Genomic DNA, 26977 nt, shown 5'->3' on the forward strand with positions numbered 1-26977 from the left:
ACAATAAATAAATTTAACTTTAAAAAACATTGGGGTTGGGGATTTAGCTCAGTGGTAGAGCACTTGCCTAGTAAGCGAAAGGCCCTGGGTTCGGTCCCCACCTCCAAAAAAAAAAAAAAAAAAAACCAAAAAAAACAAACAAACACAAAAACAAAAAAAAAACCAAAAAAAAACCAAACAAAAACAAACAAACACAAAAACAAAAAAAAAACCCACTGCATTGGGAGCAGTGGTGTTTCACTCAACCTTTAAAATACTGCCTAAGGTGAAATGGTCACGGGGAGGAAATACCTTTTTTAAAAAAATGATTCTAGATAGGAAGGAACCAATGGACTTTATCCAGGCTTAAGAGCAGAATTTCTCTCCTGGGAGTGCTGGGCTCTTCTTCCAGAGGGCCACCCCCTCTCCCGAAGCTGGACCACCACTGAAAACCTGCCCTCCCTGAGGATAAAGGCCTGCATTTCTGTATTCTTCCTGAAAATCTAAGGGAGCTACTTAGAGCTGAGCCGCACAAATTGTAGTCTTAAATGGTAGATCTCGGAACATGACTTAAAACGGTTTAGCATAAACCTGTACTACGGCAAAAGTTTTTTTGTGGTTTTTTTTTTAATGAAACAAAACCAATATTTAATAAATGTTACTCGTGGAGAAGCACATTTATTATTCCCAAGACATTTAAATTAACATAAGATCACCAAAATATATTTTATTATAAGCATCTGCTTGTTTTTAAGTTTACATTTAATTCGGTGGCTGTGTTCTGTTTTTCTTTAGTTCTCCACGTGCCCTTAATTTTGTGCGGTTAAAATACTGCAGTAATAAAGATACATCTGTCGCTGTACTAGAGGAAAGAGCTCGTGTACATCTGTTAAACAACCCGGCGTATTCCTGGCTTCTTGGATATCTTTTGTTTTCGGTAGGAGAAAAAGCAGTCTACCTTCCGAACAAGGTGTGTGCCAGGGACAGTAACACGTGTAGAGGTAATAAAGAAAAAGGAAAGTGATTCTCTAGCTGCCTGGGGGAAAACTTCAAATGACCCTTGAATTCCCATTGTGTAGCGATGACTCCAGCACCTGGGTAGGTCTGTCTTTTTCCCTCGCCGGACTGAGGAGACCGCCCACCACCACGATTGCACCTGTCTTCGCGAAGTTTCTTTTCCGGAGGTCAAAGGCACTTTTCCTCCTAGTGCCTACCCCACTTCTGGCTTCTCCCAGCTGCCTGAGGTCATGTGACAGCCCCTAACACCTGTCCAGCCACCAGCTCACAGCGCCCCCATCCTCCTCCTCAGGTACGGACCAGGCCGGGCTGCGTCTCCCTAAGGTCACGGTCTCGGAGCTAGCGGTGCTCGGCCGGCAGGGGAGGGGCTGAGGCTGGGCCGGAGCGGCAGCGGGAGCCCGTGCAGCCTGATCATCACATGACTCGACGGCGGTAGCCGTGGCAGCAGGAGCGGCGGGTCCGCGGGCTCGCCGGGTGGGCTCAGCTCCGCGCACGCAGAAACGGGGCGCAGGGGGGCGGGGAAGAGACCTGCGGCAGCCGCCGCCCGCCAGCCGTTCCCGGGACTCTCGCTGTCCCTCCTCAGCCGCCCGCTCGCTCCATGTCGCCCGGTTGCGGAAGTGTCGCTGGGAGAGGTGGCGGCGTCGTCGTCAGGGAGCACGGGAGGCCGGGGCTCGGCCCCCTGCAGCACTGAGCTCCCGGAGCCGCGCGTCCCAGCGTCCCCACCGCCCGTGCGCCCCGCGCCCGCCGCAGCCTGCATGCCCCGCGCTGCACCTCGGCCGGCCGCCGCCTCCTGCTCGCTCAGCGGCTGCCCGGCGCCGGAGTAATATGCTCACTCGGGTGAAATCTGCCGTGGCCAATTTCATGGGCGGCATCATGGCTGGCAGCTCCGGCTCCGAGCACGGCGGCAGCGGCTGCGGAGGCTCGGACCTGCCCCTGCGCTTCCCGTACGGGCGGCCAGAGTTCCTCGGGCTGTCTCAGGATGAGGTGGAGTGCAGCGCAGACCACATCGCCCGCCCCATCCTCATCCTCAAGGAGACCCGGCGGCTGCCCTGGGCCACGGGCTACGCAGAGTGAGTGCACCGGCGCCCCCGCTCTCCTCGCCGCCCCTCCCCGCCCCGTTCCAGCTCCTTCCTCTCACGGCTTCTGGGCACTAGGGTTCTCCACCAGCTCGGCCTCCAGGCCTCGGGCGAGAGCCTCTTCGCTTACACTGACCAGTTCCCCTTCTCCCCGCCCCCCCCCCAAACCCCGGGTATGGGCTTTCGGACCCAGCAGTGGGTGGCAGAGGGGGATGGCAACGGCGCAGGACCGTGGGAACGCAGAGGTTGGACTGCTCTGATAATAAGGGGTCTGTAATACTTTGGGGGGGAAAGTGGGCAAAACAGCTCTGCTGAAGTTGCAACACGTTAGAAAAACCTGTATCAGTGTTCAATCCTCCACCCCTACCCCAAAATCTTTGTTCCCCGGCGTGAGGTGGATGCTTGCGGGAGGTGTTCCCGGGGCCGCGGGCTTGATGCGCGCGTGACTGCACGTTCGGAAAGGTCTTTCTGTGAGCTCTTTGGGCTTTATGGCAGGTAGTGAATGCCGCGCGACCAGTAAATGCCACTACGGTTTCCCACAGTCCTTGGGGAGATAGAAACTTCAGGTGTCGAATACAGCATTTTAGTAATCAGCTTTTGTGATTACGCGAGCTCTGGGGTGATTTGCTATTTAAAAAAAAAAATAGAAAAGACCGAGTTAGGCAACGGCCGGGCATAGAACGGGGAGAGAAGGTTTCGTTGTCCTTCTGCTACTCCACGGCCACTTCTCCATTGACTATTATATTAATAAGCATCGTGTGAATGGTGGATAAGTAATGTTTTCTCCCACCTAATATTACTATTTAGCTTTGTGGGACTGGAAGACTAGGAAAGAAGAGGGCATTTAGACCAGAATCCCCAGGCTAGTGACTGTGGGTCCAAAACCACTCCGAGCACACCTGTCCCTTTCCTTACACTCTCTCTGTAATCTTGGCCATCCCCAACCGATGCATGGCTTCTCTCTCTCTCTTCTCTGATTGGTTCGTCCAAGAACCAATAAATTTCCCCTGAGCCTCGGCGCTTTCATGCTGACCCGGTTCTGGTGGCCCAGATCCCCCCCCCCCCCCCCCCGCCCCAGCAGGCGTGGTTCCTTACAAGCCGAGTTCCGGTGCAGGAAGTAGGTGGCTTGCGAATCATTCTGCCTAGAATCTTGAATTCTTTTTCCTCCCGCGTCATCCTGTGATCGTGACTCCACGGGCTTGTGTATAAATGGGGATTGATGACTGGCTTGTGAAGAAAGGAACCCGAGGATTGGGTGTGCGGGGTGGGCAGGTGGGTGTGTATAGCATAGGCAGACTGGCGTGAAAGAGGAGAAACAGGAGGAACAGCAGCCTGTAACCTCCAAGAGGAAGCTGAAACCTAAAGTCGGGGACAAGTGCCTGCTAATTCAGCTAGTTCCTTGCCTGAAAAATAAGTTTAAACGCCATCGGATCCTTTGCAAGGTCAAAAGCAACTGGAGGTGTCTGACCCCATGATTGTATAGGTGGAGGCCTTGTGCCCGCTGTGCTCCTGAGCAGTGGAGGCTTGGTGGAGCGTGGACACCTGAGGGTCTGGGTCATGCACTGGGAAATGGTGAGATTATCGAAGGGAGAGAGGGAGGCAGGCAGGGAGGGAGGGAGGGAGCAGTATCACTGACAGTAGAAGCTAGCCTGGCACTGTGAAGGGGAAACCTCACAAAAGTATGAGGAAAAGAATTCTTCAGTGGTAAATAGGCATAGGAAGCTGAATGGCCCTACTTCCCCCCCCCCCCAGCCTGTTTCCTTGACTCTGTGAGGAAACCTGAGAGCTCTGGCTTATTCTAGGCTAGAATGAGAGATGTCCAGCTCTGACCACTGTAAAGGCTTCTTCTGTTCTTAACACTAGTTACAGACTGCACGCGTGTTTATTCATGCAAACATCCTGTACCCCTGGCCCCAGGAACAAAATGTTTGGAATGTATGCTTTTCCAAGTGTGTTTGGATGGACCTATGAACACTGCTGTATTCTGGCCCAAACAGGCTCCTAGTTGGTATTACTCTGTAGCATTTTCATAAAGCACTGTGACAGGGGCATCCTTCCAAGTCAGTGTGGGTAGAATTGCATTTCCTCATAGCCCTGTATTGTAGACATGCTCCCACTCAACTGTGAACATGTTCTCACTGGGTATCCCAGACTAGAGAGAAGCCCTGTCTGCCATTCCTCAGGCTCCTGACGAATGTCATTCTTTTAAACTGTGCTGCAGTAATAATAATGCTAATATACTTAATGCTAGGCACCCTTTAGTATTTTCAAGTTTATATTAGGCCACCAAAGTATCACAACAGTGTTATCATATCTACTTTGTAGATGAGAATACAGTTGTGAAATAATTAAACAACTTGCCCGCATTAATACAATCTGTATCTGAACCCAGAGGTCCCTCTCTACAGTTTCAAATTATGATGCATCCATCTGACCCAGGGGTGTGTCATTAACAAGGTAATGTCACTATCATTTCTCTCTCCTCATGACTACTTTCATGAGATACCATAATGTGTACCACATCCTCAAACCTCGAACTGATTGAAACAAAGAAGGGATGGGTTGGGGGGGGGCGGCGATCAGAAGTTACTTCCTGTTCGTAGAGGAGGAACTGGGAGGCAGAAATCCTGTTCTCTTTGTTCTAGAAGGTTCCTGGGAGGGATAGAATAGACAGGAAGGTTATTTAACTAGTGGACATAGAGGAATGCTTTTGAACCTAGACTTTATTTATGTCTCTAACAAAAGCTTGAACTTAGGGCTTGTAGTATAGGCTGTCCAGCTCCTTGGGAGGCTGAGGCAGGAGGATCTCAGCTACTCAGGAGGCTGAGGTAAGAGATTAACAAGGTATACAGTTCTATCTGAGGTAGAGTGAGTTCAAAGCCATGCTAGGCAATTTAAGAAAACCACATCTCATAGTAAAAGGTAGAAAGATATGTGTACATACATACATAAACATGTATACAACATAGATGTAGACACATACATAGGCTAACACACATGCATTCCTAGGTGGAACAAGAAAGCATCCGATTCCAAGCCTACCAGGAGAGAAATCTTTCATCACCTGATGACAAGGATGTTGACAAAAAGGAGTTTAAGCTGTAATGTTGACAACCCACCATTTTGGATGGCAGAAAATGGTCTATTTTTGTCATTTGTTGGTAATGCCTTTTAAGAAGAGATCATCTCTGCATGAGAATCCACAATAAGCAATCCTTATAAGTCAAGAGGGTACCAAGACTGAAGACCTTCCTCTATTCTGGAACTTACTAATGGGATTTTCTGGCTCCTTGAAGAGTTTCTTACTGTGGGGGACAATGTAACCACTCAATTGTCGGCTCTCACCTGTGAGTAGATATCAGATATTCTGAATACCAGATGTTTACGTTATTATTCATAACAGTAGCAAAATTACAGTTATGAAGTAGCAATGAAATAGTTCTATGGTTGGGGAAGACCACAACCTGAGCAACTGTGTCAAAGGGTCACAGCATTAGGAACGTTGAGAACCAGTGCACTAGATTAAGGGGTACTTGACAGACAGCTCTTTAAGGGTCATGAGGCTCTTTAAAGCTAATGCAGTATTTTAAAAACATGCATTAGCGAGTTCCATTTTGAAACTTGGCTTCGAAATCACTGACTGAGCCTGTGAGGTCTACCCAGAAATTGCCTAGGGAAAGTCACTCTCTGACCCAGAAACTGAGGTAGCTACTTCCCTCTGCTTCCACAAATTCAAATGCCACATAGGTTGTCCCTGTGGCACCGGGACCTGAGGTCAGCTCGTTGTTTTAGTGGGCTAGAATCTTTCTTTTCAAACCTTTATTTATTTAATTTTCCTCTCACTTTCCCCTCCTGGTCATCCCTATAGTAATCCTCCGCCCATCCCAGGGGTCCCTTTTCTATGAGTGAGTAAGAGACCCCTGGCACATCAAGTCTCTGTGAGGCTAGGAACTTCCTCTTCCCCTGAGGCCAGACAAGGCAGCCTGCCTAGAATGATATATCTCATAGACAGGCAACAGCTTTTGGGATAGCTCCTGCTCCAGTTGTTCAGGACCCACCCACAGGAAGGTCAAGCTCACATCTCCTACATATGTGTGGAGAGGCCTAAGTCCAGGCCGTGCATGTTCTTTGGTTGGTGATTCAGACGCTGAGAGCCTCAATGGTATAGGTTAGTTGACTCTGTTGGTCTTCCTGTTAAGTTCCTATCCCCTTTGGGCCTACAACCCTCCTGCTGTTCTTCCATAAGAGTCCCCAAGCTTCATCCACAGTTTGGCTGGGTATCTGCATCTGTCTGAGTCAGCTGCTGGGTGGATCCTGTCAGAGGACAGCCATGCTAGACTCCTGTTATGTTTCATCTGAGCTACTCTTAGCTCCATTCGGCCAGCCCTCTGGGCCATGTTTTTATGGCTCACATAACCCATGGTGGCTTCTCCTTCCTCATCCACCTTTTTCCCTTCATGGTTCTCCTCTCTTTTTAAACTAACTTTTCTACAAACCACAAGTGGCAGCCCCAGACATGTAGTCAAGCATGGAGTCTAGGCCTTAAACTGTAAAGACTGAGCCAGTGTTTTTGGGAGAAACATTATTTTGTATATTAAGCATTATTTAAGTTTTCTAATGATACATTTTTCAATAGTAACAATTGTATCGTTTTTTCCACACTTGCAGCCCTCTTAAACATTACTTTGAGAACCTTTGTTAAATGAGCATTACCTAAGTTCTTTGAGTCTCATGGAGTTCTAAACTGTAAACGTGTGATTGAAAGAACATTATTAAGATCCAGATAGCAACTCAGGTATTTGAATTTGTCTTAGAATGTGTTGGGCACTCTACCTCTCGGTCAACGCCACCCACTGCCAGCTGCCGATAAATGCTATCAGGCGGCCATTCCCTACTAATATGAGATGTCATCGTGTGCCCCAGTAACGATAAACCATTTCTGTCTTGAAGCTCTGAAATCCCCTAGACTGTTTTATTCTTTCCTGCTCTGGTCTCCCCTATACCCACTCTTTCTTTCAGACACCCCTCCCCTTTTGCAGAGCCCTGCCTTGGAACTTTCTGTCCAGCCCATCATATAAGGGACCTGAAGGCTTTCTTTCTGCTGGTGGGAAAGGCTGAAAAGAAGCAGGACGGTGGGGGCTGTCATTGAGCTGCCCTGTCTGAAACAAATACCTGCAGGTAAGCAGAAGTCCAGAGTGGCTACAGCTGTTTCTTCTGCTTCACTAGTGACATTCAGAAGGCTTTAAGTTTCCACATCTGAATATCTACTTGCTAAGTTCATTCCAAGGTGGTGCTCCTGTGAGGGGCCATTTCTGTAGACAGATGCATCACCTTCCTTCCAGGACTCCTGGTGCTTTCTGGAACTGGATTTAGCCATTCTGACAGGTGTGTTTACTATCTGTGATAAAGCTCTGTTTGGGGAGACAATCTCATGTATAATATTGCTCTACCACAGCAGGCTTTCTGGGTTTGGTAATAGCAACTCCCTTTGGTAACATAACCCTGCAGACCAGGATTGTTTTCTTCAAACACATATTGCTCAAGACAGTTTTCTTAGTAGTGTTTGGAAGAAAAAAATTTTAAGTGTCTTGAGTTTTCTAATTTGCCTAATTTAATGGGCCTTTTCACTCGTGAAGTTATGCCCCTCCTCTGAGAAATAAACATTGTTCATCTGCACCTGTTATTTTCCTCTAGTGACATCGGTGCCTTCTTTTTCCTTTTAAATTTTATTTTCCCTGGCTATTTGCCTTTATACAGCAGGCACTGGTCTCGTGCTGGGTCCATCATGTATAAGAAACAGTCGTCATCTGCACTAATAGCATTGCCCGATGCCCACGCCTGCCCTTTGCAACCATCTTTGAAGTGGCATCAAGGGCTGTCACATTTTCAGATGTCAGAAGTAGGCTTTTCTTTGCTGTGGTTTCAGTCTTTTAATATCTCTGGGCAATTTTGAGTCTCAGTACTTAGGAAACATGAGGGAAGCAAACAATTTTCCCCCCAGATAGTTTCGCGATTAGCTCTGTTCTCAAATGCCCCAAGATGTTTGCACATACCCACAGTAGAGAAAAAGGGCCCTCACTCATTCTGTGGACACACAGCAGTTGGTTCAGCTCTAGATAGCTGGGCCGATGTCTAGGAGCCGAGCGAGAGGTCAGTGGATCAAAAGTCACTGAACTGATCTGACCTGGCAGGATGGTTGCTAGACTCAGATCTGGATGCAAGCTCGAACAGTTGGCAAGGCTGAGGAGTTCCTCGGAAACTTCCTCAGCAGGATTCTTGCTAAGACCACAGGGTGTGGGTAAAGATCACCAGAAGAGAACTGAGAGCAGTTAAGGGCCACCTGTGTGTCGTGACCCCTTGGAGGATGGAACGACCCTTTCACAGGGGTGGCCTAAGACAGTCAGAAAATGCAGATATTTACGTTACAATTCTTAACAGTAGCAAAATTGCAGTTATGAAGTAGCAACAGACATTGTATGGTTGGGGGTCGCTACAGCGTGAGGAACCCTTTAAAGGGTCACAGGATGGGGAAGGTTGAGAACCACTGACTTAGGGGTGCCCAACTAAAGCCTTATCAAGTACAGACTGTTTGCCACTCCTGCAAATGGGGAGATGAGCAGAGGGGGAGGAGGGTTTGCAGTTACCTAACCATGCTTTGATTCTGATTCATAGCATTGCCTCTGTGACCTTAGGTCATTACCGAGTTCCATACTGACTGTGGGTGGCACGCAAAGTGTGTACGTGATGCCAGACAGACCTAATCACATAAGCTGGTGTTAAGGGTAATAGTGGAGGAGCCTTTACTAAGTGGTCCCCTTCAGTGCTTTTACCAGCTTTCTAATTTATTCTGTCACAGACACTTTGAAGGTAACACGAGGACAGCTTTTGATTTGCTTGGCCCATTTCCACACCCCCACCAGCACTCCACCTCATTAGCTGCATCAGCGTTTGCTTGGTGCAGCAGTCACGGCTTGAGATGTCCCTGTGTACGTACTCTGTACTGTGCGCATGCTCTGTACCGTGTACTTTCCATGTGCATTTCATAGAGCGAATTCAGGACAAGTGCAGAAGCTCATTCAAAAGTGTGCACGCCTTTTAAGCGACAGGCTTAAGACCCATGCCCAGTTCTCACTGCCACCTCTGGTGGTTTTGACCTGTCTTGTAAATAATTTCTTTTCTTTCTATTCGTAAATTACGCCCATTTTTAAACTCCTATTCACCTCTAACAAGGACAATAAGTTATAGAACTGTAAAAGTGTGTTACTAAAAAGTTCAAATAATACGTAATCTATGGAAAGTTGTAAAGAACAAGTTGAAATTGCAAAGCCAGTAACGGTTAATACGTGAGCTATATCAGACTTACTATATCTTAATAAGTAAGAGTGGATGGAAGGCGGCATCTTTGTGAGTATGTATTGGACTCATCTGTAAGTCAGTATCCAGAGGGGCACCGGATATTTCAGTGGAAGGCTTAGTATTAATGAATCACTGGTGGTTGGCCCATCTGGGATTTACATTTAGGCTTTTAAGATTTATTCTGCTCCTCTAATTATTTCCTTAAGGACAATTTCTAGATGGGGAAAAGCCATGCACATTCATAATTATGATTCATTCTATCAGACTGGCCGTACCACTTCATGCTATAGTCAGCAATGTGTGACTGGAAACTGATTTAGCAGTAAGCCTTTGATGTTTGCCAAGCATCAAAAAGATGAGAAGCACTTCATTAAACTCAAGCTTGATGAAATGAAGTACTCACATATATGTTTCTATTATCTATCATATATTGGCCATTTGGATGATGATTCTTTCTGATTTATATAGTTTGTCTACTCTTTGGAGATAACTATTGTTTATTTATAAGAGCTCTTTATATGTTAAGGACATTAACCTTTAACCTATTACCTTGCAGAACTTTTCTCATATAGTGAGTATATTCGTTACTCTTCTAATTGCTGAGACAAAAATTTCTGACAGAAGCAACTCTAGGAAGCATGGTTAGTTTTGGCTTACAGCTCCAGGGCACAGAACCCCTCACAGTAGGGAAGTCATAGAAGCAGGAGCCTGAGGTAGCTGCCACCTTGCATCTGCAGTCAGGAACCAGAGCTGGAGCTCAGCTAGCTTCCTTCTTTCTATTTAGTCTGGAAAGCCAGTCCCACATTTGGGGTACGGGTGGCTCTTCCCACCTCTGTTAACCTTATCTGTATAATCTCTGGTAGGCATGCCCAGTGATTTGTCTCTGTGATGATTCTAAACCTTATCAAATTGACAAGATTAAACAGTGTGTCCAATGTCTAACTATGTTTTTTCATTTACGTTGCGAGGTTTAACTTCTGTGCGATTTAATCTCTGTTATGGCTGGTATTCAGTATCAGTTTGAACTTTTGAAGTGCTACAGTAAGCAGCTTAGCATTTTAGCTGCTGCGTGCTCTCGGTTATAAGGCACAGAAGCACAGCTTTGTAGAGCTATAGAGAAGACAATGTCACCTCAGTCCAAGCAGGTCAGGGGATCTCCAGTAGGAACTGCACCTCTGCACCGAGAAGCCACTCAGTAACAGACCAGCAGTTCTTCCTTTCCTTCACTGGCCTCACATCTGCCTGTCCCTGCCAGCAGGCAACTGGGGTGACTGACTGAGGCCTCCATTCCAACCTGGAGTCTGGGGAAGAGGCTGGATTTGGTTCAGCTTGTATCAGACAGAGGTCCATGTTTAGCTTCCATGCCTGTGGCCAGGGAGCCAAGATCACATCTCAGCATAGCCACCTGTGAGTCTGTCACAGGAAATAGCTCTTTGTAAAGAAGGAAGGGATGGGGGTTGGGGATTTAGCTCAGTGGTAGAGCGCTTGCCTAGGAAGCACAAGGCCCTGGGTTCGATCCCCAGCTCCGAAAAAAAGAACCAAAAAAAAAAAAAAAAAAGAAGGAAGGGGTGGCAGTGTGGGCTGGGCAGACAGTTCAGAGAATTCTGCTATAGGTAACTCATTTAGTAACCGGCACTGGAGTTCCCCATTTACTTCTGATGTATATGAGCAGATCAGAGAGCTGAATCGACCTCATTTTTATACATTCTTCAAATCAGCAAATCAGCGCTAAACAGTGAACCTTTAAAAGTAAAAGGATTATGATGTCACTGATAGGTGAGATTTTAAAATGAAATCTCCTATGCGGCTGCATGCACTTGCTCTCTCCAATACAAATAGTACCTGAAATATTGTTTATTTGTGTTCGAATGTAAGGGCTGCCCTGTCTTGAGACTCAGGGTGGCACCCGTGTTATGTATTTCTGTCCACTCTTAGATTGACTGTGGGAACCCAGGGGCGTCCAACTTTCTTGACATTGTAGCAGAATCTAAAAATTTATGCTCTAGAATAATGCCAAAAAAATTAGTAAAATAAAACGTACAAAAATCTTGGAATGCAGTGCTCTTGGGTAGCATTCTTATCTCTACTGGGGCTCATGGCCTACGGGTCACACATTGGCTACACTCTGACCTTTCGTTTTATCATTAATCTCCACCCTAGAATGGAGAGACTTGGGCTACCCATGGAACTCATGTGTTGAGGGCTTGTTGTAATGATTCTCTAATGCACATTAACCAAGGTGTTGCAGCCCTTAAGACAGTGGCAAACCTCAGTGGGACCATATGTCCACACATAGTATTTTCCCTCCTCTGTTTTTTAGGCAGTTCTAGGCTGGTGAGAGTCATAATTATGTCAGCGAGTGTCTAATCCTGTTTTATAAAACTGAAATTCCAGTTTATCTTTTTTTTAATCTCCCAGGGTCTATACCATGTCCCCCCATTAGATACGGGTCCAATCTGATGAACTGCTAATATTCGTTTTGTGGTACGCACACAGGTCTTCTCAGTACATTTAAAGTCCAAGGCCTGCTTTGGGTTGTCTCAGATCTTGAATCTCCAGGCAAGAAAAGCACACAAAGGAAAATGGCTTGTTCCACAGTCTTCGGCATAAAATTTCATGCTGCCCATTTGGATTTGAGAGACTAGGACCACAATCTTACAGTGGCGATTCATCTGCATGCCCTTATGCTCTTGCGTTAGACTAGAATTCCACAAGTGTGGTTGCATGCATAACGTCAAAGCTCAGGAACGCCTCTGCGGACGCTGAGACACTTTTAACAGTCCACCACTGAAAAGCCAGCCAGTCAGGTGACTTGCCAGGAAGCTTGTGTTCCTGTGTGTGTAGCCTGGGTTTTGTTTCTGTACGGACTGTACTGTCAGCTACCTCTCCGGTGTCTGGAGTGAGGCTCTTACCCCGGGGCTGCAGACATAGCTAGTATTGCAGTTCCTAGTTCTGGCCCCCATTTTTTGTTTTTTGTTTTGGTATAAAACAGAGGGATTGGATTGGCGGTTTCCATCATTTTCCCTTTATAACCTTATTCCCAAAATACTGAGAAAAAAGCAACAGCAACATAGGATTATCTTCATTTTGGGAGAGGATGGACAATTGAATCATCATTAACGTGTTGGTTATATTTGACAGCCAGAAGTGTAGAGGCACATGATCTCGGGCACAAGGACAGTTTTTAAATCAAGTACTTTTACTCTTCTGAAAACACTGTGAAACTGCCAGTGTTGTTCTATTCTTTTTAATAGACCCATAAAACTGGGGATTAACTATCCTAGAGAATGCTAAGGCCCTTTCACTTCTGAACTCTGAGTCCCTCGGGTCAAACTAAGAACAAAGTATGTTGCCTTCCAGACTGAATATTGTCCAAGTGAGACCTGCCACCACCTTTGTTGTAGTATTTCCCCCCACTATTTTCTTATGAACCCCCCACACCCTTTATTTTTTAAAGACAGGATCTCACTGTGTCACCCTGGCAGAGAACTCACAATAGAAATCCGGCTGGTCTGGATCGCAGAGAGATCTTCCTGCATCTGCCACCCAAGAAATAGAAGTAAAGGTTTGAAACCTGCAGAAATGAGGCCAGTAGGTACCAGCACCCACGTCCCCATTATCTAGATTCTGTAATTCATATCTTGCTGTATTTGCTTCATGTGCTGTCATTCAGTCCAACCTTGAAATTGTTACATATGTATTTTCCTTAATCCCGTTACTTTAAACTATGCTATTCTTTCTGATATAATTAAAAATTTTGGACTGATTAGTTTTGATCTTTCCAAATGAGGAAAAACCACTAGCAATTTGTTCTTCTTTGATGTCAGGGGTGGGACGGGATGCCTCACCTTGGACTTCTGCATCATTGGTACCCTGCAAATGCCTCCTTGGTTCTTAGGCTTTCTATGCCAGCATTTCTCAACCTGCGGATCACCACCCTTTGGAAGTTGAATGACCCTTTACTGGGGTCACCCAAGACCATTGGAAAACATAGATATTTACATCATGGTTCATAACATTAGAAAATACAGTTATGAGGCAGCAACGAAAATAATTTTAGAGTTGGGGGTCACCACAACATGAGGAACAGCACTTATGAAAGGGTCGCAGCATCGGGAAGGTTAAGAATGCTGTGCCATGTCTCAAGCTATAAGCCTTGAAACCAGTCTGTCCACTCTATGCAGGGTGTCACTGAGAGCTTTGCGTGAGGTTAACTTGGAGAAGGTCTCTTGCTGTGTCCCTGTTTAGTTTCATCATGAGTAAGTTGTTTGAAACTTGAGTCATTCTTCCAGCCGGGGGCCGGTCAAGTGACTGTTTTCCAAGAACGTTCTTTAATAAAGACTCCAGGATGGAGCCTGGATAATTCTCAGGATGAATCGGGACATCTTGACCTGTGACCTCCTAGTTCTGAAGCAGAGATCGTCTGCTAGGACTGGGAAGATCGAGGAACCTCTGTGATCAGTGTCTGTTCTCCTGGTGTGCACAGGCCAGTTCTGTTTTCCTGGCATGTAAATTCATGCTATTTTTTTTTACACTATCTCTGACTTAATTTTCTCTATAATAGTGGTTCTCAACCTTCCTAATGCCGTGACCCTTTAATACAATTCCTCATGTTGTGGTGAACCCTAACCACAAAATTGTTTTCATTGTGACTTCATAATTGTAATTTTCTACTCTTATGAATCATAATATAAATATTTTTGGAGACAGAAGCTTGCCGAAGGGGTTGTGACCCACAGGCTAAGAACTGCTGCTCTAGGGGCTGGGGATTTAGCTCAGTGGTAGAGCGCTTACCTAGGAAGCGCAAGGCCCTGGGTTCGGTCCCCAGCTCCGAAAAAAAAAAAAGAACTGCTGCTCTAAGTGACTGTACGATTTAAACACTTAGAAGTGTTTTCTGAGGATGGATTTTTTTTTACGCTTTCTTGACATAATAAAGATATAATAATAGTACTACTAATAATGCTCATTTATAACTGTGGCTGTAGATGGTTGCTAAGCACCCGCATGGGTCCTTTATATAAACGTCTTTGGTGGAGAGCATCCCAGCATCTGACTGTGTTGCTCTCTGTGTCTCTCTGTCTCTCTACCAAAATAAATAAAAACAGAAGAATAAGACGAGAGCTGACGAGAACTCTAGTTATCTCAGGATCCCATGCTGTCTTCCCAAATGAGCGCTCTGTGGGATAATTCATTAGGAAAGAGCAACTCCGCCAGCCAGAGGCCTCAGTGGAGAAAGACTCTGAAGTCTATGGTCTGAGTCCCAGTCCTAGGACCCACACAGCGGAAGGAGACAGCTTACTCCTACGAACTGTCACCGGGGCCCCACACATGCTCGGTGGCCCGAGTGAGCACGTAAGGGGCACACGAGATGATTATAGTTAGGCAGTGACAGTGGAAGCCATCCTATCCTCGTAAACAGTCACCATGAAAAGGAGTTTAATGTTTCTGCCACTCAAGCGAAGCTAACAAGGCCGAATTTTCAGGCAGCTCTACATTGGATGGGGGAAGTGAACACATCACGTTTTCACGTTTTGAATAAAATTATGTTTTTCAGGCACTTTGAAATAATTTCACTGAAGATACCAATCTTTCTTAGTTATACTTAACTTCTCTGGTATATGGGCATTCCTAGGTGTAACAGTAACTGGGACTGTCAAATTAGCTTTTTTTTTTTTTTTTACTAGAAAGTGCTTTTCTTTTCTCCATAATATAATGTCTTTGATAATGTTTTAAACCTTGAAACCAATCTGTCCACACTATGTAGGGCGTTAAGAAGTGGATCATGCTACTTGGAAATAGGCTTTGGAATTCTCAAGACTAGAACTCAAATCCTAAGTCAGATTTTATGAGACTCTTTAACTTTTGGAGATGTTACCTGAGTTTCAAACTAAACAGACAGGTTTTAAGGGGTTTGTGTTTCAGCCTAGTGATTTGGAGAGCAACAAGGCTCCCAAAGTTGAGTTTAGGGTCCCTAGCAATATTTGCTCTAAAGTAACCATATAGATTGTATATATCTCCATTGATGACTTGTTAGGTCTTATGGAACCTTGCCGGACCACCAGTGTAATTAATCATTGCAGGTCTGTGTGCAGACAGGCAGATCAATTGCTTGTCGAGCTGAGAGGGCCAAAGTGGCGTGGGTACTGTCGTTTTAGGAAGATGATAAATAGATTTCTTTAAGCATACGAAAATGATGCCTTTCTACCGTATGACCATTTCCATATTATGTATAGGAAGGGGGACAATCTCAAGTAATAAATTGACCACTTTTAAAAAGAGAAATGTGGCAGATCATTGAGTTATTTAAGCGACCAGTTCTGGTAGGCCACTAGCCATTCCGTGTCATTTGGTGAGAGAAGGTGAGAGAGCATTGACAAACTATGCTTAGAATCCAGAGCTGGCAGGAGCCAGAGCTGGGACGGGACCGCTGAGGAGGAAGCAGTTTGAAGGCAGAAGAGATGGCGGTAGCTTGTAAGAGCATGTGAAGGATGGTCCCGCTGGGAAAGCAGGCTGCTAACAATACAGAAAGGACTCGAGCCTTTTCTCTTCAACATAAGGACGAAATCAATACAGTGCTTGGTTGAAAATGACCAGCCTGTGAGGAGGGAGGACTCTGGGATGTATTGTTTGGGGAGAAGCAGCAGCTTCATCGGTCCTTGGGATAGCGTCCCTCCATAATGCAGAAGGTGGAACAGAGCCAGAGGCGGATTAGGTAGCCTCCTGGCACCTCTCCCTGTTCTTACTGATGGGCGGAGGCTGCTGAAGGCCGGGCTGCTCTGCAGCTAGAACCAGGTGTCCAGAGCAAGCGTGGCTGGTAGCGCAGCACAGCCACAAATAGGAAAAGAGTAGACTTGGCAAGCGGGACTATGGCAGCTGCTGTTTTCTTATTTTTTTAAATAGTCCTCACGTGGGGATTCCAGGGGGCCATACTTGAAGCCCTGCTGCTGTCTCTCCTGCCCCAAGGCATCAGGTGAATGGACAGAGGCCACCTGCCTGTGACAGTCCTTTTGCACCTGGTGCCCTCCTGAAGCCTGCCTTTCTCTTTGCTGTTCCACATATAACTCATCCTGGTGCCACCTGTGTGCCACCTTTCCATCTGTGAGACAAAAGGCTCGAGGTAGATGCTCGTGTAAGTAAGCGTGTGTTAGGTACCTCACAGGTTCAGAAATCTAAGTCTAAGCCAGCCTGGCTTTTGACCGAGGTGGCATGCTAAATGCATCATGGGTCACCTCATGATAGCCAAAGGAGAAGGAGGCGGGAGGGGGCAGAGGGAGAGCTCTCCTGAGTTCCTTCAACAGGTGCCTCAGTGACTGAACTGCCTTCAACCGGCCTTGCCTCTTAAAGGCTCCAGACCCTCCCAGAAGTGCTGCCCTCTGGAGACCAGTCCTTGAGTGCGTGGCCTATGGGAGACATGGGACCTCAGGATGTCAGCATGTGATGCTCTGGACTCCTAAAACGATTGTTTCTTTACCTTTGACCCTCTCGTCCTTGTCATTGACGTCTCGGTTTTAAGAATCCTTGGGGGAGATTTCCTTTGCTAGCTATGCCACATAAGCATGAGTTTCCTCCATCCGAGAGAGAGAGAGAGAGAGAGAGAGAGAGAGAGAGAGAGAGAGAGAGAGAGACCAGTTGACCCATACACATCAAAGCCCTTAGGCTTCAAGGAAAGCATCACAATGACCACTGCTAAAAGGTCTGTTTCAGCTCAGAGCAAAGTGCTCACCACTGTTGCAGTTAAACCTCACCTCCCAGTGTGGTGTCCCCCAGGTCCCAGGTCACTATGGCTTTGGCCTTCTAGTGCTGCCTTCCCAGACCCCTGTTCTTGCAGATTCTGCCCCAGGACTGGATTTTTGAGGGCTTTCCCCTGTGTGTTCAGATCAGGTTCAAGACCATTGTGTTTACAATTTAAATATTCTCAACACCTTCCTCAAGCACACTGCTCCAGAAAGTCTCCAGTGTTCTTTTCCTTGTTGAAAAACTGCTTCATAATGGTTTTATTTTCTTGGCTTCCACCATGCTGCCAAGTAGCCTGATAGGCCTGATGCTGGTCGCTGCAGATTTAATTAAACTCGTGCTGAGAATAATATTTTCCCAGCAGAGTTCAACCCCAGGGCAAAAGCCTCTCCTGTAAAATTTTCTGTCATTTGCTAACTACGAATGAGAAGAACTTAGAAATATCTTTAGATGGTTACTAACCTCTCAACAGGGGGAAACATGAATTAATTAGTCAGGAACTTAGAATTTTTAATGTTTGTATATTTTTTATTATGGAAATGACAGGTTTGTTGGTGGTGCTTCAAGTTCTTATAAACATTACAAAGAGCATAATTATATTTGTTATTTATCAATAAAGTGATGAACTATGATCTCTCAGTATATATGTATTTATGAAATGAGATCCTTCTCCATACTCAGTATTTTTCTTTTTAAAATTTTATTTATGTATTTTGTGTATTTCAGTGTTTTATCTGCACGTACACTTGTACACCAGAAGAGGGCATGAGGTCCCATGGAACTGCAGTTATAGAAGGTGGCGAGCCACTGTGTGGGTGCTGGGAATTGAACTCAGGGCCACTGTAGAGAGCAGCCAGTGCTCTTGAACACTGAGCCATCCGTCCATCCCCTCGGTACTTTTCTTAACCTTAAAATGAATGTCTTTCGATGTAAATTCAAATATTTTCTTTCTTTGTGAGATAGCTTTTGATAGGAGAGTAGGCTGGCTTGAACAGCTCTCTAGCCCAGACAAGTATGGTGTGATGTTTCTGTCTGCTGGATGCTGAATACAGATGTGAGAGCCACTACACCTGGCCTGATCTATCATTTTTAGTAACTCCATGTTGTCTCTTGTGGTCACCGTGCGCGCGCGCGCACACACACACACACACACACACACACACACACGCACACACACACACATCCATGGAATTCTTATATATAAATCCACGTTAAGTCATAAAGTGACAAATGTCAGGTTTAAGGGGGGTTGTTTTTGTTGTTTTTTGGGGGGGGAGTTGCTTTTGTTTTTTAATGAAAAATATCCAAATGGGAATTTTGAAAAATCTCAGATAATGTATTTTATCTGAAATTCCTTTAGTAATATGTTTGCTGAGTTACACCTGCCGGATGAAGGAACATTACTTCTCTTTTGTACATTTAAGTTTTAATTTTGTGTTTTAGATAAATGTTCTTTATGCACCAATTTAAGGCCCATCTGAATGATCCTTCCACATGAAAGGAGTATCTTAGCTCTTAGGACATTTGACAGTATGAATGGTGATGTTATTAATTCCCATGATTTTATTTTTTATAGAATATTCTTGAAGTGTCATAGTTATTGTTCATATGTATATTATATATTCATATATGTATATATACATATATGCATACATACACATACATACATGTATATGTGTATACACACACACACACACACACACATATATCCCTCCATACTTCTCATAAAATCAGCCCACCGATGATCCAATGTAGAACTGATCTACTGGGAACATACTATAGTTCACTTCAGTGCACATGAAGGGAAAGTCAACTTTGCCCTACAGGCTGATGGGAAAGGATGGCTCAGCTCACAGGTGTGAAGTGCCACCGCACCTGGAGGTTTCAGATTCACTTAGCAACTGGTGTTTGTTGGCCAAATGGCTCCATGTATTCTGCACCTGCGCTGCCCTGTGTGATGTGACTAAACTTTTCCTGGGAAGATACAACACCGATTTCTACTCTCCCCAGATAAGGGAGTCCACAACAGACCAAAAGTCCAACTTGGTGAACCAATGAGTTTTATTGGGGTTACTTATAGGAATATAGGTGAAAGGTTACTTACAGGAGCAGAAATGACTCAAAGACAGCTGCATCACCAAAGCCCATCCCAGCATGGTGCAGGAAAACTCAACCGTTTGGAGAATATCTTTTCCTGGTGGTTCAGTTGGTTTAAATCTCTTCCAGGCAGCCCAGCTAGTCTAAATCTCTTCATGCTTTCTGCTTCTTGAAACTATCTGGTCAGGTGTCAGTCTTCTTTACAGCTCTGCTTCCTCCATCATAGAGGCTGAGTTTTTATAGCTTGGTCTGGGAGTATGTGACCTAGTGAATTTGGTCAGTTTCAGGGACTTCCTGAAGCTAATGTTAGTTGCTTACCTTTCCATTTAAGGAATGTTCTGAAGGATGGAATGGTTTAGTCTCCAGGAAACTACTGTGTAACACTGCAGGGAAATGAAACACATCCAGCTTTCCTATCCTTTAACTGGTGGGAAGACCTTAAAAAGCCACTAAGAATTAAGAACAAATCCTTCTGGAGAAAGTAAGTTTTTTGGTTTAGATGAGTGAGTAGCTCACAGAGAGCTGTGTCTTGTTCTCGAATTCAGAAACTGTAGAAGTTTCCACACACCGACAGTCCTCTCACCTATCCAGTACCTTCCCCCCAGCCCCCGTTTCCTGTCCATTATTCTTGTTCTATTGTTTAACAAACCTATTTGGCAGAGTATACAATAATAGTGCATAATAAACCACATTCTAGGGCTTCTGTTACCAACTGAAAATATTAAATGGGAAAATTGAGAAGTTGGCAAGTCATGCGTTTTAAACTAAGTGCCTTTCAGGCTAGTGTGATAAAACCTAGGGCTGTCTTCTCAATACGCACAAACCATTCCTTAGTCCAGCATAGCCACACTGTGTGTGTTACTCTCCTGCCCGCGCTTAGCTGTTGGTTGCCAAATGGACAGCATTAAAATGCTTATGTTCAAGCATTTCTTCTGTATCAGCCTAAGGCTGTGTCACGATGCCTGCATCATTCACCTCTCTTCATCTCATGAATAGGCTCCTATCCTCTTAATGTCCACAGATGCGTGAATACAGCCCAATAAGCTATCCTGGAAAATACCATTTCACCTAACTTTTATTAATTATGTTGTGTTTATCTCACTTCTGATTATTACTATTCTTCTTTATTGTGCCTAGGTTGAAAATTTAAGCTTTATTGTAGATTCCCGTAGACAGGGGAAGTGTAGACTTTAAGCACTGGTAGGCGTCCTCTGAGTCTCTGAATGTAGTCTGTGAAGAGGAGGGAGGATGACTGTGTCACAGATTGCCTGCGCATTAACCCTTTATGTACAAGCCGAAGCTTTATTGAATTAGGTGCAGGGTGGACTGTTCCTGCTGAAACTTGCAGTTTGCAAGTGATGCAGAAGCTCAACACTGCCCACTGTGGCTTCCCTCTCCAGCCACCATTTAAAATCCCGCACCTGTAGGTATAAAGGAACTAAAACAAGAAAATTCTGGATTAATTTAAAATTCTTAGTATCCGTTCTCCTTTTGGTGTTCAGAAACTGGCCCCAGAATGCTTTTATTCTTGTTGGCCATGCCTAATGTTATTTCATATATTTAGATACCAAAACAAAACATTTAACAGTGTTTATAAACTCACTTAATGAACATGTTCGTTTTTGTGTTGTAAATAAAGTCTAGGCCAGTGTGGCTAGCCTGGACTAAAACTCACTAGGTAGTGCAAGCTAACCTGGGAGTTACAATTTTCCCGTCTCGGTAAACATATTATTAATTAAATATTAATTCTAAATTAATAATACATTTATTAATAAATTAATTCCGAAGCAAAGGCGGACATTAGCTGTCCCTTGAGAACATCAGACATCTCTAAGATTTCCCCAGACTATATTCTGGGAACTGCTGGTGTGGCATTTATTACAGCATTGGAACAAACACCTTTTAATTTTATGTTGTGAACTGTGTTCTATCACCAAAGTCTCCATCGAAAACAATTCTTCTGCTTCTGACATGAAGACAAATTCAGAAATTCACTCCCCACCACAACCCCGCCCCCGTGATCTTTCGTCTCCCAGGTGCTTCGTCTTCTCCTGAGGTCTTGGGGGCTTTTGTGCCTGGGCTCTGTAAGACCATTAATTGGTTGTTTGGGGTTAGGGCTCTCTGTACAGCCTTGGTGATAAAAGTGCTAGGGCCAGAAGTCATTAGTCAGAGATAAAGTACACATCTTCAGGCACTGTGGGTTTTTGCATTTCCCGGATCATCCAGTGTGGTATTCTTCTGTTCCCGTCTTTGAATTTATTGTGACTCTGTACGCCATGTGTTCTAAGGGTAAAAAGTGCAAAGCTTTTAACCCTTTGCACGCTTGCCGGGAAGAGAGAAACCTGTACATAGAGGTGCAGAAGAGGCTCTGGTGCCAGGAGACAGACCATGGTAATGTAAGTGGCCCCGGGGTCGTCTCTGTTTATCCTCCTCCCAGCCAGTGGCTGCAGCAAGATGCTTCACATTTTCAGTCCTCTGTCAGCTTAATCCTAAATCAGGTCATTGCCTCAGCCGTTTCCAGCTGGACTGCAGATGTAGGTGTTAGAAGTTGCATGCCGATTAATTGCTGCCGGCTGTAAACTGGGGTAGCATGCATACACACTCCGTGGGTTGGTTGGTTGTCCTCTGTGTCCCTTTTCTTTTTAGGCTGAGTCTTAAACACAAGCTCTGAAAGGTCTGCTGTCTGCAAGGATCTGCAAAAGAAAGGTCTTCTTGTGACAAGAAGGGGAAGTGAATCTTTAGATCTAGTTACATTGATAAATCGGTGCACACTTCTCCAGCGTATAGTGAAAACCCAGCTATGGTGGATTGGTGACATATCCTCTCACGTAGAACCATAGTCCGCCCCTCCCTGCCCTTCGCAGCACTAGAGGAAATGATACCAAGTGGAACTCAAGACACTGAGTCAGAATAAGAAAATTTCAATAAAAGCTCATGGAGTTTTGGAAGGGACTAAAGCTATATGAACCTCTACCCCCAACTTCTTGGTGGTAATGCTTCAGTTAGTGCTTTGTTCAAGAACGTCGATCGGATGGATGGATGGCTGTGTTAACTGAAAGGGGATTCTTCAAACATTTTACTAGTGAAACAGATAACATCATGTTGGTAATGACAGGTTGTGAGTTCCATTCCATAGTAGCCACCTTTGTGACAAGATCCACTTCTAGCCAGATAGCAATTTGTCCACGTCTGGATAGGGCCTCCTGAAAGTTGATGGGAAAGTGTTTGGAACATCTTACTGATCTTTCCTGAATAAAATAAAATTAAATAAAAATGGAGCTCACAAATATTGTAAATTCAGTCCCCCTTGTCAGTCCCAAGATACACATGGTTGGGTGACCCCAGGATGTCCTCACAGCTCTCAAAACCGTGCTGTCACTTGGTGCTGAGCTAATGTCCTCCTCTCCGAGAGCTAAATTGCCGTGGGAAGGACTTTGCTTGATGGGATTTTAATCAATATGCTGCACTTTCATGCGTCCCCAAAGCCGGAGCACCTCTGTGCTCACCTCAGCATCTCTAACCCAGAAGGGCATGGTGTCTTGTGATTTGATTTGGAAATTCACAGAAGTCAAATTGTGCTCTTGAAGTACCTGGAAAATGTGCAACTTAATATGTCAGTGTATGACACACTTTAGTGTGTTCAAGATAGTTCTCTTTGTCTTGTATCTTAGTCTGGGATTCCATTCCTGGATAAAACATCATGACCAAGAAGCAAGTTGGGGAGGAAAGGGTTTATTCAGCTTACACTTCCCCATTGCTGTTCATCACCAAAGGAAGTCAGGACTGGAACTCAAGCAGGTCAGGAAGCAGGAGCTGATGCAGAGGCCATGGAGGGATGTTACTTACTGGCTTGCTTCCCCTGGCTTGCTCAGCTTGCTTTCTTATAGAACCCAAGACCACCAGCCCAAGGATGGCACCACCCACAATGGGCTGGGTCCTCCCCCTTTGATCACTAATTGAGGAAATGACTTACAGCTGGGTCTCGTGGAGGCATTTCCTCAACTGAGGCTCCTTCCTCTGTGGTAACTCCAGCTTGTGTTAAGTTACACGAAACCAGCCAGTACAGTCTGTACTGGTTTGTTGGATTTGAACTGTTAGGGACTTTTTCTGGAGTGGACGCTGTGCAGTCAGCATCCATTCATCCTTGAAGGCCATCAGGGACAAATGGCTACAGATGAATGGTCTGGACTCACCTACATCAGCTTCGTCTTTAATGTGCTCTTGGATCCCATTATCTGATTGATTATCTTTGATCCTAGTGCCTTTGCTCATCCCACACCCGTGTCACCATCTGTTTCTACATGAGGGTTATTCTGACTGGAAAGGGTATGCTCACAGAGAAAGTGTGCTCTTAAACTTAATAAATATCCTTTTCGGTGCTCTGTTGGTTTTTATCTCCTCTCAAGTAATGACTTACCTTAGTTACTCATTTATACTAGGAAAGTTAGCATCTCTATTCCATTGTATGACATTCAAACTTTTCAGACTATGCTTTGACACAAACATAAAACCCAAACAAAAGAAAGTAAAACTGGGTTCCGTTAGTTAGCAGTCTAAGTATGATTTTAAAGAGAACAGAATGTGGTCAGCCCTGACTAGACTTAGTCTGTGATACTGGGATTCCATATACATGTAACACTTGGGTTGTCTCGGGGTTAACTCAGTTTTCATCTGGTTAATATCATTAACCCTCAACCGAGTGTAAGGTTGTGAAGGTGAAAATATAACACGTTCCCTACAGTTTAGGGAGGGCGATGATCCACGTGTGACTCCAGCACAGTCAGTCACTGTGACAAGTGAAGCGTGGGCAGTAGAGGCCCTAAGTTCAACCGAGTTTGGGAGAAACGGGGAGATGCTGAGCAAAGCTGACCCTGTCTGACCCTGAGGAGCAGGTCAGGTGTGGAGAAGGTCAGTGGGGGACACAGCAATGAGATCAAGCTTAGCTGTGAACAAATGGCTCTTCCTGAGAACTGGAAAAATCTCTTGTGATTAACTGTCCCGTGTGTGTTTACCAGGGGCCATCCGTACAGTTCCACAACTGGAACCTGACCCGCTTGGCACTGAACGTACACCATCCTAGTGCAGCCGTGAGTGCTGGTGACACGCTCACATCTCTTAAGGACAGCCAGTGTGGCCACTGGATGTGGGTGTCTCTGTTTGCTAGAAGGAACCACATCTAAGTGGTGCTCCTGTGTTTAAAAAACCGTGTCACCTTGCTCTTGGGGTGAATCTCTCTACACTGGTTATTGATGATTGAAGAGAAATGGCAGAGACTGCTCCTCACACAGATCCTTCTTGGAATTGTCATAGGCAGAGGGAGGCCTGAGGTAAAGTCACTATTGGCCACATTTAAAACAAACAAACAAACAACCCACAGGAAGCCATAACAGAGGGTTGCCTGGTTTAGTGGTTTAGATGTTGCAGACACACCGGAAGAGGGCATCAGATCCCATTACAGATGGTTGGGAGCCACCATTCGGTTGCTGGGAATTGAACTCAGAACCTCTGGAAGAGCAGTCAGTACTCTTAACTGCTGAGCCATCTCTCCAGCCTGGTTTAGATGTTTCATAAACAAACACCGCTCTGCCTCAATTGTACCACAGCCCCTCTAGTTGCTCTGGAGAGCAGGGCAGCAATTGAAGGCCCCACACGAGGGTAGATGGCTGCAGGTGTTACAGGTGGTGCCTGTATTTGCCAAAAAGGGAAAAACAAAAGTAAAAAATTAAGAAGCCCCAGAAATACCAAGCCAAGCTTTTATGCCGAGATTTCTGACTCATTGCAATTAAAATCTCTAGCCAAGGTCTTCTAGTGTACAAACTGTTTCATACCTGCCTTACTCGCCCACACTCTGGAGCCACTGTCCTGTAGATTCTCTTCCTGTCCACATTGGGACCTCTTTGATGCTGTCTTGCTGTGTCAAATGGAGAAATGTTGTTATAGAAATACTGGCACACATACATCATACACACATATGCATTCATGAATGTACTCAGGCTTGCTTGCATCTTTCACACCTGTATTTGTCATCCAGGCAGCTGGAGTCTCTTTCTCTCCCGTTGCTTAATTGCTTAGCTTACCCATGTTAAGTCTTTCCTATGGGTAAATCGGCATCACCTCTCCTAGGCTGCTAGGACAGTACTGGAGTAACTAGTTACACTGTTGCTAGTTTTGTTGGCTCCACCTCCTGTACTCCCTTCTTTAGAGATACATTTGTCAAATGTCTACACTGAGTCTTTAACAAAGGTGTACTTTGAATAAAAATGCATCTGGGGGGTTGGGGATTTAGCTCAGTGGTAGAGCGCTTGTCTAGCATGTGCAAGGCCCTGGGTTGGGTCCTCAGCTCCGAAAAAGAAAAAATGCATCTGGATATAAAGGACACACACACACAAAAATGAGATGTATCCCTTCCTTCAAGTTCTCTGGGAGAGCCACATACACCTGAGCAAGTCACTGTAGTGGATTGGAGTCCCTTGCCACTGTGGTTGCACAAACCTCCCTGTATCCTGAACCCTGGATAGAGAAGGCTTCCCCTGTGGATCTGAGGCAGGAAGTGAGCCTTAATAAAGTCAGCAAGAGCTGGGGAAGAGGACCAGAGGATGCATGGAATGGGGAGCAGGGGTGGGGAATGAGTTGCAGAAGCATTGTGCATGCTCAAGACCACTTACTAGTTGTCCTTCAGTCTCATGCAGAGAGAAGCTCTCTAGAAGTTAAGCTAGACTTCCATGTTCAGACGATCCCTTTGGCTGTCCTCAGCCGCTCTCTTCCTGGGACATGTGATGACTCCTTTCTTTACCTTCTGATCTTTTCATCATGCTCCCGTTTCATCTCAAATCGCCCTTGAATCTGACTTTCCCCTTGAGCTGTCTAGTCCTTTCTTCTTTCTGCTTTTCTCCATTAACAACATTATATACTGTTCTCCTCAGACTCTGAGTTTCTCTTCTGTATGATCCATTCTGCAATGAGTGTTCCCTCATGGTTATGTCTACTCAAGTCTGAACTTACGTTAGTTAGAAACATGAGTGTGAATTACAGGAGTTGTAATGGATGTGGTGCATCCCCCTGCCAGTGGGTCATTTATGAGCTAATGTTTTTTGACAGTGCCAGGTGGAAGCAGTTGGGAAGCACTGGGGTCTCCCTGCATCCATACCTAGGAACAGCTGGGAACAAATCTGCTTTGAGTTTCTAGAGCCACATTGGTCTATTAATAAAATTCTGTTCTGCAGGCATTCTGGGAGCAAAGATGTGTTTCCTTCTTGTCCAATTACGTTTGGTAGATGCTTCTTTTGGGAAGTTGCCATAGCCATTGTTAATCTGTGGCCTTTGTTGTATCCACATTGCTAAAAGAGAAAACGAATTGAGTTACCTTTCCGAGTGCCAGGGGTAGAAATTTAACCACTCTTACTCAGCTCTTCAGTTTCTGCCATACCCCCAGCAAAGTACTATTATTCACCAGTTACTTCCTCGCCACCCCCATGCCCACATTGCTAATAAACCCTTCCCATTCCTCCAGCCTCAGCTCCAGTGACCTTCTGGACTGTAGAAGCTCTGGCCTAGACTACATGCAGGGCATGTAGTTGCCTGTGTTACTGCACCATAGCCACATGTAAACCTGCCATTCCTGGTGCATTTTCACAGGTTTGTTAGTACTTGCGAAACAAATGGTTACCTGGGAAATGAAGCGATTTAGATTTTGTTGCTATGCCAGACAGTGAGTCGAG

The 26977-nt window shown here is 45.2% G+C and overlaps 1 protein-coding gene across 6 annotated transcripts in view; it reads left to right on the forward strand.

Moving 5' to 3' along the window:
* The first annotated feature begins 1163 nt into the window (after positions 1–1163).
* The window catches only part of Ppm1h (protein phosphatase, Mg2+/Mn2+ dependent, 1H), a 264454-nt gene continuing 238640 nt past the window's right edge, over positions 1164–26977 (forward strand). For 4 of the 6 annotated variants that reach the window (XR_015624052.1, XM_087557294.1, XM_087557295.1 and 1 more), the window contains exon 1: positions 1413–2066. Coding sequence is in view for 4 of the 6 variants with exons in the window: in XM_087557294.1 (XP_087413420.1) it covers positions 1822–2066 (245 nt within the window). In the remaining 2 variants the exon portion in view is untranslated. Of the gene's footprint in view, positions 1289–1412; positions 2067–26977 lie in introns of those variants that run through there. The other 2 variants (XM_087557298.1, NM_001271079.2) reach the window with 2 other exon arrangements.

The sequence above is a fragment of the Rattus norvegicus genome, chromosome 7 (genome assembly GCF_021556685.1).
Source record: "Rattus norvegicus strain SHRSP/BbbUtx chromosome 7, alternate assembly SHRSP_T2T, whole genome shotgun sequence".
Classification (NCBI taxonomy): domain Eukaryota; kingdom Metazoa; phylum Chordata; class Mammalia; order Rodentia; family Muridae; genus Rattus; species Rattus norvegicus.